Source organism: Centropristis striata, chromosome 9 (assembly GCF_030273125.1).
Source record: "Centropristis striata isolate RG_2023a ecotype Rhode Island chromosome 9, C.striata_1.0, whole genome shotgun sequence".
Taxonomy (NCBI): Eukaryota; Metazoa; Chordata; class Actinopteri; order Perciformes; family Serranidae; genus Centropristis; species Centropristis striata.
Genome location: NC_081525.1, coordinates 101,639 through 117,410, shown reverse-complemented (window position 1 = coordinate 117,410; position 15,772 = coordinate 101,639). Strand labels below are relative to the sequence as shown.

Below are 15,772 nucleotides of genomic sequence, written 5' to 3'. Positions count from 1 at the left end.
CTGTAAACAGTCTAAACACTGTAAACAGTTTAAACACTGTAAACACTGTAAACAGTTTAAACACTGTAAACAGTCTAAACACTGTAAACAGTGTAAACAGTCTAAACACTGTAAACACTGTAAACAGTCTAAACACTGTAAACACTGTAAACAGTCTAAACACTGTAAACAGTTTAAACACTGTAAACAGTCTAAACACTGTGAACACTGTAAACAGTCTAAACACTGTAAACACTGTAAACAGTTTAAACACTGTAAACAGTCTAAACACTGTAAACAGTCTAAACACTGTAAACACTGTAAACAGTTTAAACACTGTAAACAGTCTAAACACTGTAAACAGTCTAAACACTGTAAGCAGTTTAAACACTGTAAACAGTCTAAACACTGTAAACAGTCTAAACACTGTAAGCAGTTTAAACACTGTAAACAGTTTAAACACTGTTAACACTGTAAACAGTCTAAACACTGTAAACAGTTTAAACACTGTAAACACTGTAAACAGTTTAAACACTGTAAACAGTCTAAACACTGTAAACAGTCTAAACACTGTAAACACTGTAAACTGTCTAAACACTGTAAACAGTCTAAACACTGTGAACACTGTAAACAGTCTAAACACTGTAAACACTGTAAACAGTTTAAACACTGTAAACAGTCTAAACACTGTAAACAGTCTAAACACTGTAAACACTGTAAACAGTTTAAACACTGTAAACAGTCTAAACACTGTAAACAGTCTAAACACTGTAAGCAGTTTAAACACTGTAAACAGTCTAAACACTGTAAACACTGTTAACAGTCTAAACACTGTAAACAGTCTAAACACTGTAAACACTGTAAACAGTTTAAACACTGTAAACAGTCTAAACACTGTAAACAGTCTAAACACTGTAAGCAGTTTAAACACTGTAAACAGTCTAAACACTGTAAACACTGTAAACAGTCTAAACACTGTAAGCAGTTTAAACACTGTAAACAGTTTAAACACTGTTAACACTGTAAACAGTCTAAACACTGTAAACAGTTTAAACACTGTAAACACTGTAAACAGTTTAAACACTGTAAACAGTCTAAACACTGTAAACAGTCTAAACACTGTAAACACTGTAAACTGTCTAAACACTGTAAACAGTCTAAACACTGTAAACACTGTAAACACTGTAAACAGTTTAAACACTGTAAACAGTTTAAACACTGTAAACACTGTAAACAGTTTAAACACTGTAAACAGTCTAAACACTGTAAACAGTTTAAACACTGTAAACAGTCTAAACACTGTAAACACTGTAAACAGTCTAAACACTGTAAGCAGTTTAAACACTGTAAACAGTTTAAACACTGTTAACACTGTAAACAGTCTAAACACTGTAAACAGTTTAAACACTGTAAACAGTCTAAACACTGTAAACAGTTTAAACACTGTAAGCACTGTAAACAGTTTAAACACTGTAAACAGTCTAAACACTGTAAACAGTTTAAACACTGTAAGCACTGTAAACAGTTTAAACACTGTAAACAGTCTAAACACTGTAAACAGTGTAAACAGTCTAAACACTGTAAACACTGTAAACAGTCTAAACACTGTAAACACTGTAAACAGTTTAAACACTGTAAACAGTCTAAACACTGTAAACAGTTTAAACACTGTAAACAGTCTAAACACTGTGAACACTGTAAACAGTCTAAACACTGTAAACACTGTAAACAGTTTAAACACTGTAAACAGTCTAAACACTGTAAACAGTCTAAACACTGTAAGCAGTTTAAACACTGTAAACAGTTTAAACACTGTTAACACTGTAAACAGTCTAAACACTGTAAACCGTTTAAACACTGTAAACAGTCTAAACACTGTAAACAGTTTAAACACTGTAAACACTGTAAACAGTTTAAACACTGTAAACAGTCTAAACACTGTAAACAGTTTAAACACTGTAAACAGTCTAAACACTGTAAACACTGTAAACTGTCTAAACACTGTAAACAGTCTAAACACTGTAAACACTGTAAACAGTCTAAACACTGTAAACACTGTAAACCGTTTAAACACTGTAAACAGTCTAAACACTGTAAACAGTTTAAACACTGTAAACAGTCTAAACACTGTAAACAGTTTAAACACTGTAAACACTGTAAACAGTTTAAACACTGTAAACAGTCTAAACACTGTAAACACTGTAAACAGTCTAAACACTGTAAACAGTTTAAACACTGTAAACAGTCTAAACACTGTAAACACTGTAAACTGTCTAAACACTGTAAACAGTCTAAACACTGTAAACACTGTAAACAGTCTAAACACTGTAAACAGTCTAAACACTGTAAACAGTTTAAACACTGTAAACAGTCTAAACACTGTAAACAGTTTAAACACTGTAAACACTGTAAACAGTTTAAACACTGTAAACAGTCTAAACACTGTAAACAGTCTAAACACTGTAAACACTGTAAACAGTTTAAACACTGTAAACAGTCTAAACACTGTAAACAGTCTAAACACTGTAAACAGTTTCAACACTGTAAACACTGTAAATAGTCTAAACACTGTAAACACTGTAAACAGTCGAAACACTGTAAACAGTCTAAACACTGTAAACACTGTAAACACTGTAAATAGTCTAAACACTGTAAACACTGTAAACTGTCGAAACACTGTAAACAGTCTAAACACTGTAAACACTGTAAACAGTTTAAACAGTGTAAACAGTCTAAACACTGTAAACAGTCTAAACACTGTAAACAGTTTCAACACTGTAAACACTGTAAATAGTCTAAACACTGTAAACACTGTAAACAGTCTAAACACTGTAAACAGTTTAAACACTGTAAACACTGTAAACAGTTTAAACACTGTAAACAGTGTAAACACTGTAAACAGTCTAAACAGTGTAAACACTGTAAACAGTTTAAACACTGTAAACAGTCTAAACACTGTAAACAGTTTAAACACTGTAAACACTGTAAACAGTCTAAACACTGTAAACAGTTTAAACACTGTAAACACTGTAAATAGTCTAAACACTGTAAACACTGTAAACAGTCTAAACACTGTAAACAGTTTAAACACTGTAAACACTGTAAACAGTTTAAACACTGTAAACAGTCTAAACACTGTAAACAGTTTAAACACTGTAAACACTGTAAACAGTTTAAACACTGTAAACAGTCTAAACACTGTAAACAGTCTAAACACTGTAAACAGTTTCAACACTGTAAACACTGTAAATAGTCTAAACACTGTAAACACTGTAAACAGTCGAAACACTGTAAACAGTCTAAACACTGTAAACACTGTAAACAGTCTAAACACTGTAAACAGTTTAAACACTGTAAACAGTGTAAACACTGTAAACACTGTAAACAGTTTAAACAGTGTAAACAGTCTAAACACTGTAAACAGTCTAAACACTGTAAACACTGTAAACAGTTTAAACACTGTAAACAGTCTAAACACTGTAAACAGTTTCAACACTGTAAACACTGTAAATAGTCTAAACACTGTAAACACTGTAAACAGTCTAAACACTGTAAACAGTTTAAACACTGTAAACACTGTAAACAGTTTAAACACTGTAAACAGTGTAAACACTGTAAACAGTCTAAACAGTGTAAACACTGTAAACAGTTTAAACACTGTAAACACTGTAAACAGTCTAAACACTGTAAACAGTTTAAACACTGTAAACAGTCTAAACAGTGGTTCTCAAATGGACGTACGTGAGATTTCTAAAATATACATTAAAAAAGTAGCATCCATGAAAAAAATCCTTTAAAAATAATTATTTAATAAATATTTTAGGAAAATATAAGTATAAGTTCATAAAATGAATATTATATTCAGTAGGATATTTAATTTAATTCTCCTAAAAACCCTGAAAGAGTTCTGAAAAAAAAAACAATGGCAGAACATCAAAGTGTCTCTGAGCACATTAACGTCATCTTCATCCCTCCACAGACTCCTCTTCTCCTCCTCTCTCCTCCTCTCTCTCCTCCTCTTCTCCTCCTCTCTCCTCCTCTCTTCTCCTCCTCTTCTCCTCCTGTCTCCTCCTCTCTCCTCCTGTCTCCTCCTGTCTCTCTGTGTGTTTCCAGTTGTAGATAGTTTATATTTAATGTATGTGCATATATTGTCTCAGCTCTTTGTTCTGCTAGTTTGGAGAACTTTTACACATCAATAGTCCTCTGTGTGAAAACACACTCCTCTAATCATGAAGACTGAGAGGAGGAGGAGGAGGAGGAGGAGGAGGGGAGGAGGAGGAGGAGCCACTTAATTAAAGCGTGGAGCTCCTTTCTTCCTCCTTAATGTCAGAATCTAATAACAGCGACACAGAAAACAACCGAGGTGTTTTTAATAGAAATAAAACCCATTTATACTGTTCAACATGCATTAGAGCATGAAACATGAAGTTTCTGCATGTAGACATATTTAAAATGTTTCATCCTGTCTGGTGGAGTGATGCTCCTGTATGTGGACCTCTGGCCCCCTGCAGCATTTAAGTTGCCCATCGCTGAGTTATATATTATATTTTCTACATCACGGGTCTCAAACTGGCGGCTCGCGGGCCAATTGTGGCCCTCGTGACGATATTTTGGGGCCCCCACCTTGATATGAAAGTTTAATGTGAGTTTTATATGAATGGCACTTTACCGTGTTGTGTGTGGAAGGTCCCTTTAATTACTGTTTTGGTCATTTTGTGTCTTTTAAAAAAATTTTTGTGTCTTTTTTAAAAATTGTTTGTGTCTGTTTTTGGTAATTCTGTCTTCTTTTTGTAATTTTGTGTCTTTTTTTGGTAATTTTGTGTCTTTTTATAAAAAATAATATTGTGTCTTTTTTAATATTTTTTCCTTTTTTTAAATAATTTTCTCTTTTTTAAATAATTTTGTGTCTTTTTTGGTAATTCTGTGTCTTTTTTAAGTAATTTCAGGGTTTTTTCTGTCATTTTGTGTCTTTTTTAGTAATTTTGTGTCTTTTTGGTCATTTTGATACTGCCTCCAGTGGCCCCCAGGTAATTTGAGCTTGAGACCCCTGTTCTATATGATATGTGTCTCCCTATATAATATAATATAATATAATATAATATAATATAATATAATATAATATATTCTATATGATATGTGTCTCCTGTGTGTCAGCAGCTCTTTATCAGGTCAGTTTCTCTCGTTTCTGTCTGATTCAGGCTGTTTTTGTAAAAGCTGATGACTCAGTTTAGGGGAAATAAAACCAGGCCGACGGGTCACACAGACAAAGAGGACCACACACACACACACACACACACACACACACACACACACACACACACAGCCTGTGGTTCCCAGCAGCTCATCCCTCTGATTGTCCTCCTCTCAGACCTTTTCTTCTCTTCTGTCCTCCCCCTTTCCACTCAACTGGAACAGTCCACACACACACACACACACACACACACACACACACACACACAGTCATATTTATTTTATAATCAATCACTACTCAGTCTTTTTTTATAGATCTTGAGAAACATTTCCAGTAGGGCTGCAACTAACGATTATTTTCATTATGGGTTAATCTGTCGATTATTTAAGCTGTTTGGTCAATAAAATGTATAAAAAATATCAATCAGTGTTTCCCCAAACCACAAGGTGACACAAAATAAAACAAAAGACTAAAAAAGACACAAATTGACTAAAAAAAGAGACAAAAAGACACAAATTTACTAAGAAAAGACACAAAATAACCAGAAAGACACAATATGACTAAAAAAAGACACAAAATGACCAAAAAAAGACAAAATGTTTAAAAATATCAATGAGTGTTTCCCAGACCACAAGATGACATTCTCAAATCTCTTGTTTTGTCCACAAACCAAAGAGATATTCTTTGATATTGGAGACTTTTTTCTGGTCTTATTGGAGACTTTTTCTGGTGTTATTGGAGACTTTTTCTGGTGCTACTGGAGACTTTTTCTTGTGTTACTGGAGACTTTCTGGTGTTACTGGAGACTTTTTCTGGTGTTACTGGAGACTTTTTCTGGTGTTATTGGAGACTTTTTCTGGTGTTACTGGAGACTTTTTCTGGTGTTATTGGAGACTTTTTCTGGTGTTACTGGAGACTTTTTCTGGTGTTATTGGAGACTTTTTTCTGGTGTTATTGGAGACTTTGTCCCGGTGTTATTGGAGACTTTTTCTGGTGTTATTGGCGACTTTTTCTGGTGTTATTGGAGACTTTTTCTGGTGTTATTGGAGACTTTTTCTGGTGTTTTATTGGAGACTTTTTCTGGTGTTACTGGAGACCTTTTCTGGTGTTACTGGAGACTTTTTCTGGTGTTATTGGAGACTTTTTTTTGGCGTTATTGGATACTTTTTTCTGGTGTTATTGGAGACTTTTTCTGGTGTTATTGGAGACTTTTTCTGGTGTTACTGGAGACTTTTTCTGGCGTTATTGGAGACTTTTTTCTGGTGTTATTGGAGATTTTGTCCTGGTGTTATTGGAGACTTTTTCTGGTGTTATTGGAGACTTTTTCTGGTGTTATTGGAGACTTTTTCTGGTGTTACTGGAGACCCTTTCTGGTGTTACTGGAGACTTTTTCTGGTGTTATTGGAGACTTTTTTTGGTGTTATTGGATACTTTTTTCTGGTGTTATTGGAGATTTTGTCCTGGTGTTATTGGAGACTTTTTCTGGTGTTATTGGAGACTTTTTCTGGTGTTATTGGAGACTTTTTCTGGTGTTACTGGAGACCCTTTCTGGTGTTACTGGAGACTTTTTCTGGTGTTACTGGAGACTTTTTTTGGTGTTATTGGATACTTTTTTCTGGTGTTATTGGAGACTTTTTCCTGGTGTTATTGGAGACTTTTTCCTGGTGTTATTGGAGACTTTTTCTGGTGTTATTGGAGACTTTTTCTGGTGTTATTGGAGACTTTTTCCTGGTGTTATTGGAGACTTTTTTTGTGTGTCATTGGAGACTTTTTCTGGTGTTATTGGAGACTTTTTCTGGTGTTACTGGAGACTTTTTCAGGTGTTACTGGAGACTTTTTTCTGGTGTTATCGGATTCTTTTTTGGTGTTATTGGAGACTTACGTTTTTTTGTGTGTGTTTTTTGTAAAAAAAAATTGTGTGTTTTATGTGTGTTTTTTTGTTCAAAATGTTGATCCAGTAAATCAATATGAAAAAAAAATAATAATCAGGTCTTGTAGGTGAGGTTGTGCTGAAAACAATGATACCAACATGACATGGTGAACACTTTTTAAGTCGTTTATACAGGCAGAATGAAAAGGAGTCAAAAACCAACAGAATAGCCCCAAACTCCAAAGGGTTAAAGCTGTGTGTGTGTGTGTGTGTGTGTGTGTGTGTGTGTGTGTGTGTGTGTGTGTGTCTGTGTGTGTGTGAGTGTGTGTGTGAGTGAAGGATATCTGGCAGCAGTTTAAAGCTGACTAATCAGATTGCTCCTGGCTAGCTGGACAGATTAACATTATTTACAGGAGCTCAGAAGGAGTGCTGGTTTTAAACCAGTAAGTTAAACTAGAAAATGTCCTCTGGGGAAAGTGTGTGTTCACTATGATGAGATTCTTCAGAGATTTATAACAATTAATACTAGTAATGTTATGATACTATATAATATACAAGGAGCACACCTACAACAAGCATTCCTTTACAAGTATTTATTTAAATACAGCAACCTATGACCTTTAACCTCAAAATGTGTGTGTGTTTGTGTGTGTGTGTGGGGTTCTCTCTTTCTGTGAGATACATCAATGGATCAAAGGCTTTGCGGTCGACCAATCAGAGCAGAGCAATCAACAGAATTAACTGCCACCAACTGTCAATGTTCCGTAACAGAGGTGGACAGACTGGAATTTCTGGCCTCGAACAGAAAGCATTTTTGGCAAAACCATAATACCTATCATTGATCCGACTTCACTTTGAGCGTCCTGAGTTCTTCCTGAACGTCTACATATGTTTTCTTTGTGAAGAAAAGTGAAGAAATAGCTTTGTTAGAGCGATCTGAAAAACTGTTGAATATGCTTTTCTACAGAAATCTTCCTGCGTTTTTAATATGGGAGCCAATGAGGCTGTTGGTGGTGTTGGTGGATCATCTGTGCGTCCTACGCCCAAACTATAACTCTGACAGCTTTACCAGAGGATTGTGAGGGAGAAGACTCATTTTCCTACGTTTCTATGTATAAATTATTTCTGTAGAGTGGAATTTGCGGCCTGGAGCGCAGTTTTCACATTTATTTTTTGACAGTTTTTTCTCTCCCTCTACACTCTGAGCGATGATGTCACACACTGTGACACGAACATTCCGTGCAATACACACCCATTATAATCTCAGAATTTCTCCAAAAATGATCATGGTCATTGAACAGGGATTGATAAAAAAACTATATGACCTATCGAAACGTGGATTAATACACCGATACACAAGACTTGTGTCTACTGTTTAAAGTTTAAATGGAGTCTCTAGGTGAAATTATGCCGGAGAAGTAGACGTTTAAAAATCTACAATTATTGTTCTTTTTCGCTCATTTTTTTTCAGCCGTTCCATTCACTTCAATGCAAAAGTTTGAGCAGTTTTTCGCGACTTACATATTCTGTAGAGAAAAGTCATAGGACACCGATCCCGATCAAACCGCACGTTTTGATATATAATTTAACATTATTTTTCACACACTGTGATGGTCTGTTATAGTCTGTGATGGTCTGTGATGGTCTGTTATAGTCTGTGATGGTCTGTTATAGTCTGTGATGGTCTGTGATGGTCTGTGATAGTCTGTGATGGTCTGTGATGGTCTGTGTTGGTCTGTGATGGTCTGTGTTGGTCTGTGATGGTCTGTGATGGTCTGTGTTGGTCTGTGATGGTCTGTGATGGTCTGTGTTGGTCTGTGATGGTCTGTGATGGTCTGTGATGGTCTGTGATGGTCTGTGTTGGTCTGTGATGGTCTGTGTTGGTCTGTGATGGTCTGTGATGGTCTGTGATGGTCTGTGCTGGTCTGTGCTGGTCTGTATGTGTTGTCGTCAGTGGATCATGACTCTGCAGCTCTCTCCGTCTCCAGAGCGACCACCAACAACAAGGTGAAGGAGACGGTTGCTCTGGAGCTCAGCTTCGTCAACTCCAACCTGCAGCTGCTGAAGGAGGAGCTGGAGGAGCTGAACAGCAACATGGAGGTGTACCAGACAGACAGGTACACACACACACACACACACGCACACACACACACACACACACACACGCACGCACGCACACACACACACACACACACACACACACACACACACGCACACACCGTGGCCCATATTTAATGTGTCCCATGGATTCCAGGTCATTCTCATTAGTCTAATGAGAATTATAATTGGAGGAAACAAGAATCCATTACAGTCTGTGTTGACACGGAGACGGTCTGGTCTGGTCTGGTCTGGTCTGGTCTGGTCTGGTCTGGTCTGGTTCGGTTCTGGTCTGGTCTGGTCTGGTCTGGTCTGGTCTGGTCTGGTTCTGGTCCTGGTCTGGTTCGGTTCTGGTCTGGTCTGGTCTGGTCTGGTTCTGGTCTGGTCTGGTCTGGTCTGGTCTGGTTCTGGTCCTGGTCTGGTTCGGTCCTGGTCTGGTCTGGTCTGGTCTGGTTCTGGTCTGGTCCTGGTCTGGTTCTGGTCTGGTTCTGGTCTGGTTCTGGTCTGGTCTGGTTCTCGTCTGGTCCTGGTCTGGTCTGGTCTGGTCTGGTCTGGTCTGGTCTGGTTCTCGTCTGGTCCTGGTCTGGTCTGGTCTGGTCTGGTCTGGTCTGGTTCTGGTCTGGTCTGGTCTGGTCTGGTTCTGGTCTGGTTCTGGTCTGATCTGGTTCTCAGTCCTTCGGCTGTTTGCAGGTTCTGGTGTAGTTTAGAGTCAGTGGAGGTTCTGATGAGGTTCTGGTTTACAGTTTAACAGACATTAATGAGAATGTCATTATAAACTCTATGTAGATAATTATGACTAATGCTGCAGCTAAATACTGTTTGTGTTGAAATGTCCAGTAAAAATCTGTTTTTTAAACTGATTCAGAATCAAATCTGTGGATGATCTGAACTCCAGTGCAGTGAAAACAAAGTGTTTCCCTGTTTAAACTCTGACACGTTTCTGTTCCTGCCAGAACTCTGCTGCCTTCACTTTCATCTTCACCATATTGTTTTGTTATCAATAAAGTGTTATTACTTTATTGTTGAGGCTCCTCACTAATATCTCAGCCTGGACTCAAGGATGAAACTATTCTATGAAGCTGCTCACAGGTGACTGTTGTTGTCTGTTATTGAGTTTCTGTGGTGACTGTGAGAGGCTGACTGGTCATGGAGGATAAATCCTGATTAGAGTCATTAATGGCCCAGTGGCGTGTGTGTGTGTGTGTGTGTGTGTGTGTGTGTGATGGTGGGGGGTTAATACGGGGCTTTAGCTCTCCTCATTAGCAGGATGAAGCAGTCACCAGATGGCTCTGCTGCTGTCTTTAAACCAGTGGATCTCTACCTTTTGAGTCGAGACCCCCAGTTTAACATGCATGACCCCCCCCCCCCCTTCAGTTTTACTGGTTTCAAGCTTTCGTTTGCCAGCTCTTCAAATGACACCCTGTAGATATTCTGTCTTGTTTTTGTCGTGTAGTAAAAGCCATACCGCCTCATCTATAACGGTGTGTTCAGACCGGACGCGTAGTGAATTTTCGCGTCCCGAATTTTCGCGTCGCGTTACTCGCGCGATCGGGCGAGTAGTTGAATTTACTCGCGTCACTCGCGCGAGTAAATAACTCGCGAATTTTCGCCCAAGAGACTATTTAGCGCCATATAATAACAGAAATATGCCGGCTGGCGAAGGCTGCTAATGCTAATGCTAACTTTGTAGAGAAGTAGCTGCAACAGATAGCTGAAATCACATTGTCACAACTTACCAGGCAGACCGGTGACCTCATCACCCTCCTCCAGGCCAGATCTTTATGGTTCCGGTTGCGGTAGGAGGGTGATGATGTGTCAAAAAGCTCGGGAAGCCCACAGACCGCAACAATAAGTTTCTCCTCCATTTTTCCGGAATAGGCGGGTTCCCGGGATGCATGACGTCACTGTCGTCCAGAATCTCAACGCTGATAGGCTGTCCCGACACAGCGTCACGCAAATATTTCGCCAAAGTTGAATTTACTGAACTCACGCGAATTCGCGTTGTTTCATTCGCGCCGCGACATTCGCGTCAATCGCGGCATTCGCGTCGCGCGAAACCCGCGATTCGCGCCACCGGCAAAAATTTGCGTCTATTCGCGTGTTTGTATTGACTTTGTATGTAATCTTGTCGCGCGAAATATTCGCTACGCGTCCGGTCTGAACACACCGTAAGTTGTAGCATTTTCAGTAGCCATTTATTTATCTTTATACTTATTTATTACATCACATGTCCTTGTTCTGGTTTCTGTCCATGTTTAGCTCGGTATCTTTTAAAAGTTTTACTCATGTTTTGTGTTATGATTGTCTAACTATGCACCTTATACAGTGGCACTTTGCATTTGGTTATATAGCTGATATATAATGACAATAAAGGCTGTTTGATTTGATTTGATACTTGAAGAAGTCAGGCTGATATTTAGGAGCCTCGCTGGTGTCGGCCCACTGCCCTCCGTTACTGTACTGGTGGTCCCGTTAGCCTTCCTGCTGGTCGACCTTTGACCCCTGCTGCTGCTGACCCAGTCTGGAGCTTTTCTTTGCAGCCATCGCTCCATTTTTCCAGCATCAGTTACAGCTAGCATTTTCATTTTCATTTCATTTTCTTAAGGATCCCCATTAGCTGATGCCATAGCAACCAGCTAGTCCTCCTGGGGTCCGTAACACATACAACATACAATACAATCACAGTTAAGAACTATGCAAAAACAAAAATATCTCATCAAAACAAAACAAGTACATACAAAAAATAAATAGACAAACCCACACAATAGTTGACAATATAATAAAGTTACTAAACCTGCCCAAAAACTAAATACAGCTGAGTTATTCAAAACAGCAAACTGCACTGCGGTAAATCAACAACGCGCCAGTTTTTTTTTAACTTTTTGTTTATTTATTGTTTCCGCTGTGTTCACTGAACAGAATCTCACAGATCAGATCATATAAACTCAGCTGATATGACGAATTTTGGAGAAATAATGAAGCAGACAACAACTAAATCATCTCCCTTTCTGAAATTATGTCATTTAATATTCATTTTTGTGCATTTATATTTTTTCCAAAATGATTTGGCGACCCCCAGAAATCATCTCGGGACCCCAGTTGGGGTCTGGACCCCCAGGTTGAGAATAGCTGCTTTAAACTGTATCAATAATGTGTGATAAGATAACACACACCAACATTTGCTGTCCTTGTTTGTGTCCCCAGTGAGGCCATCAACGTCCCCATGATCCCTCTGGGCCTGAAGGAAACCAAAGAGGTGGACTTCACAGTCCCCATCCAGGTGAGGAGGACTCCTCATGTCTCAGCTGGTAGACCAGTCTCACCAGGAGGAAACCGTAATAATAATAATAATAATAATAATAATAATAATAATAGTAAGACTCTCAGGAACACTGTCGTCTTTATTATACAAGCTGGTTCAGGGTAGCTGCGGGGTTTTAAAAGGTAGTAAATGAAAACCTCCACTTGTTTTCCGGGTGCATGTTTTTATTAAGCGTTACGGTAAGAACGTGTTAGACCCGCCTTCAAAATAAAACACATGTAGCTTTCAAAATAAGAGCACATGAATGTGTTAGCAGAGTCCACCACAGAATTTACAAGAAGACTGTCAAAATAAGATGCCTTAAATAAAACAGAAGAACCCTTATCCTCCTTTACAATAATTCATGAAAATACGCATTCTTATAGTGCTGCAGCTCCTAAATTAAACTCTTATCAGTTATTTTTGTTGTTATCATTATATTTGTCCAAACAAATGAACCTTTAGTTGAACCAGACAATGCTCACTGATTGTGTGTGTGTGTGTGTGTGACAGGACTTCATCTGTGAGCACTATGGAGACGACAGCTCTCTGTACCAGCAGGAGATCAGAGAGCTGATGGAGCTCCGACAGGTGAGGAAACACCTGGTTCACTGTCACACCTGAGACTCATCAGGAGACAATTACTGCACGAACATATAAAACACAACATAGAACAGAGTGAACACACCCTGACAGGACTTAAGATCAGTGTGTGTCTGTGTGTGTGTGTGTGTCTGTGTCTCTGTGTGTGTGTGTGTGTGTGTGTCTCTGTGTGTCTGTGTGTGTGTGTGTGTGTATGTGTGTGTGCGTGTGTGTCTGTGTCTCTGTGTCTGTGTGTGTGTGTATGTATGTGTGTGTGTGTCTGTGTCTGTGTGTGTCTGTGTGTTTGTGTGTGTGTGTGTGTGTGTGTCTGTGTCTGTGTGTTTGTGTGTGTGTGTGTGTCTCTGTGTGTGTGTGTGTGTGTGTGTGTCTGTGTCTCTGTGTGTGTCTCTGTGTGTGTGTGTGTGTGTGTGTGTGTGTGTGTCTGTGTCTGTGTGTGTGTGTGTCTGTGTCTCTGTGTGTGTCTCTGTGTGTGTGTGTGTGTGTGTGTGTGTGTGTGTGTGTGTGTGTGTGTGTGTGTGTGTCTCTGTGTGTGTGTCTCTCTGTGTGTGTGTGTGTCTGTGTCTCTGTGTCTGTGTCTCTGTGTGTGTAGGCCATGCGGACCCCCAGCAGGACCCAGTCTGGTCTGGAGCTCCTGATGGAGTACTATAACCAGCTGTTCTATCTGGACCAGAGGTTCTTCCCTCTGCACCGGACCCTGGGGGTCCACTTCCACTGGTGGGTCCACACTACATCACGTCACAGCTCATATCTACATTCAACATGATGTTGGTTATTACCAATAAAACCTTGTTAAATGTCTAGATATCAGCTCTTAAATTAAACTCTCATCAGATATTTTTATTATCATTACATGACATTAAAATGAACCAGAAACTGAAGAAAACAAGGAGGTCTGATCATTATTTTCCATGACTGTATGTAGTATGTATATATTGGTTGTAAGTATATTTATAAATGTATTATACATTTTTTATGCCTTTTTTTAATGTTATACTATACTACATATGACATTTATGTTCATCACTTCTGACAGTTTTTTGACATCAACTTGCTATTCTATTGAGTCTTTTGGCATTTTTGGACAAATTCCAGTATGAGCCTTTATTATATCCTCCTATAATATGACCATAGGTATAATTATATCCTCCTATAATATGACCATAATTATAATTATATCCTCCTATAATATGACCATAGGTATAATTATATCCTCCTATAATATGACCATAATTATAATTATATCGTCCTATAATATGACCATAGTTATAATTATATCCTCCTATAATATGACCAAAATTATAATTATATCGTCCTATAATATGACCATAGTTATAATTATATCCTCCTATAATATGACCATAGTTATAATTATATCCTCCTATAATATGACCATAGTTATAATTACATCCTCCTATAATATGACCATAGTTATAATTATATCCTCCTATAATATGACCATAGTTATAATTATATCCTCCTATAATATGACCATAGTTATAATTACATCCTCCTATAATATGACCATAGTTATAATTACATCCTCCTATAATATGACCATAGTTATAATTATATCCTCCTATAATATGACCATAGTTATAATTACATCCTCCTATAATATGACCATAGTTATAATTATATCGTCCTATAATATGACCATAGTTATAATTACATCCTCCTATAATATGACCATAGTTATAATTACATCCTCCTATAATATGACCATAGTTATAATTACATCCTCCTATAATATGACCATAGTTATAATTACATCCTCCTATAATATGACCATAGTTATAATTACATCCTCCTATAATATGACCATAATTATAATTATATCGTCCTATAATATGACCATAGTTATAATTACATCCTCCTATAATATGACCATAGTTATAATTATATCCTCCTATAATATGACCATAGTTATAATTACATCCTCCTATAATATGACCATAGTTATAATTATATCCTCCTATAATATGACCATAGTTATAATTACATCCTCCTATAATATGACCATAGTTATAATTACATCCTCCTATAATATGACCATAGTTATAATTATATCGTCCTATAATATGACCATAGTTATAATTACATCCTCCTATAATATGACCATAGTTATAATTATATCGTCCTATAATATGACCATAGTTATAATTACATCCTCCTATAATATGACCATAGTTATAATTACATCCTCCTATAATATGACCATAGTTATAATTACATCCTCCTATAATATGACCATAGTTATAATTACATCCTCCTATAATATGACCATAGTTATAATTACATCCTCCTATAATATGACCATAATTATAATTATATCGTCCTATAATATGACCATAGTTATAATTACATCCTCCTATAATATGACCATAGTTATAATTACATCCTCCTATAATATGACCATAGTTATAATTACATCCTCCTATAATATGACCATAGTTATAATTACATCCTCCTATAATATGACCATAGTTATAATTATATCGTCCTATAATATGACCATAGTTATAATTACATCCTCCTATAATATGACCATAATTATAATTATATCGTCCTATAATATGACCATAGTTATAATTACATCCTCCTATAATATGACCATAATTATAATTATATCGTCCTATAATATGACCATAGTTATAATTACATCCTCCTATAATATGACCATAGTTGTAGTTCTATCATCCTATAATATGACCATAGTTGTAGTTCTATCAAC

General features: G+C 37.4%; 1 protein-coding gene across 1 annotated transcript in view; it reads left to right on the top strand.

Annotated features, from left to right (window-relative positions):
- rhpn1 (rhophilin, Rho GTPase binding protein 1) overlaps window positions 1-15,772 on the top strand; it is a 53,203-nt gene that overhangs the window by 18,714 nt on the left and 18,717 nt on the right. The window contains exons 2-5 of the mRNA XM_059341150.1: window positions 8,995-9,157; window positions 12,342-12,417; window positions 12,952-13,029; window positions 13,631-13,755. Of these exons, the coding sequence (XP_059197133.1) occupies window positions 8,995-9,157; window positions 12,342-12,417; window positions 12,952-13,029; window positions 13,631-13,755 (442 nt within the window). The remainder of the gene's footprint in view (window positions 1-8,994; window positions 9,158-12,341; window positions 12,418-12,951; window positions 13,030-13,630; window positions 13,756-15,772) is intronic.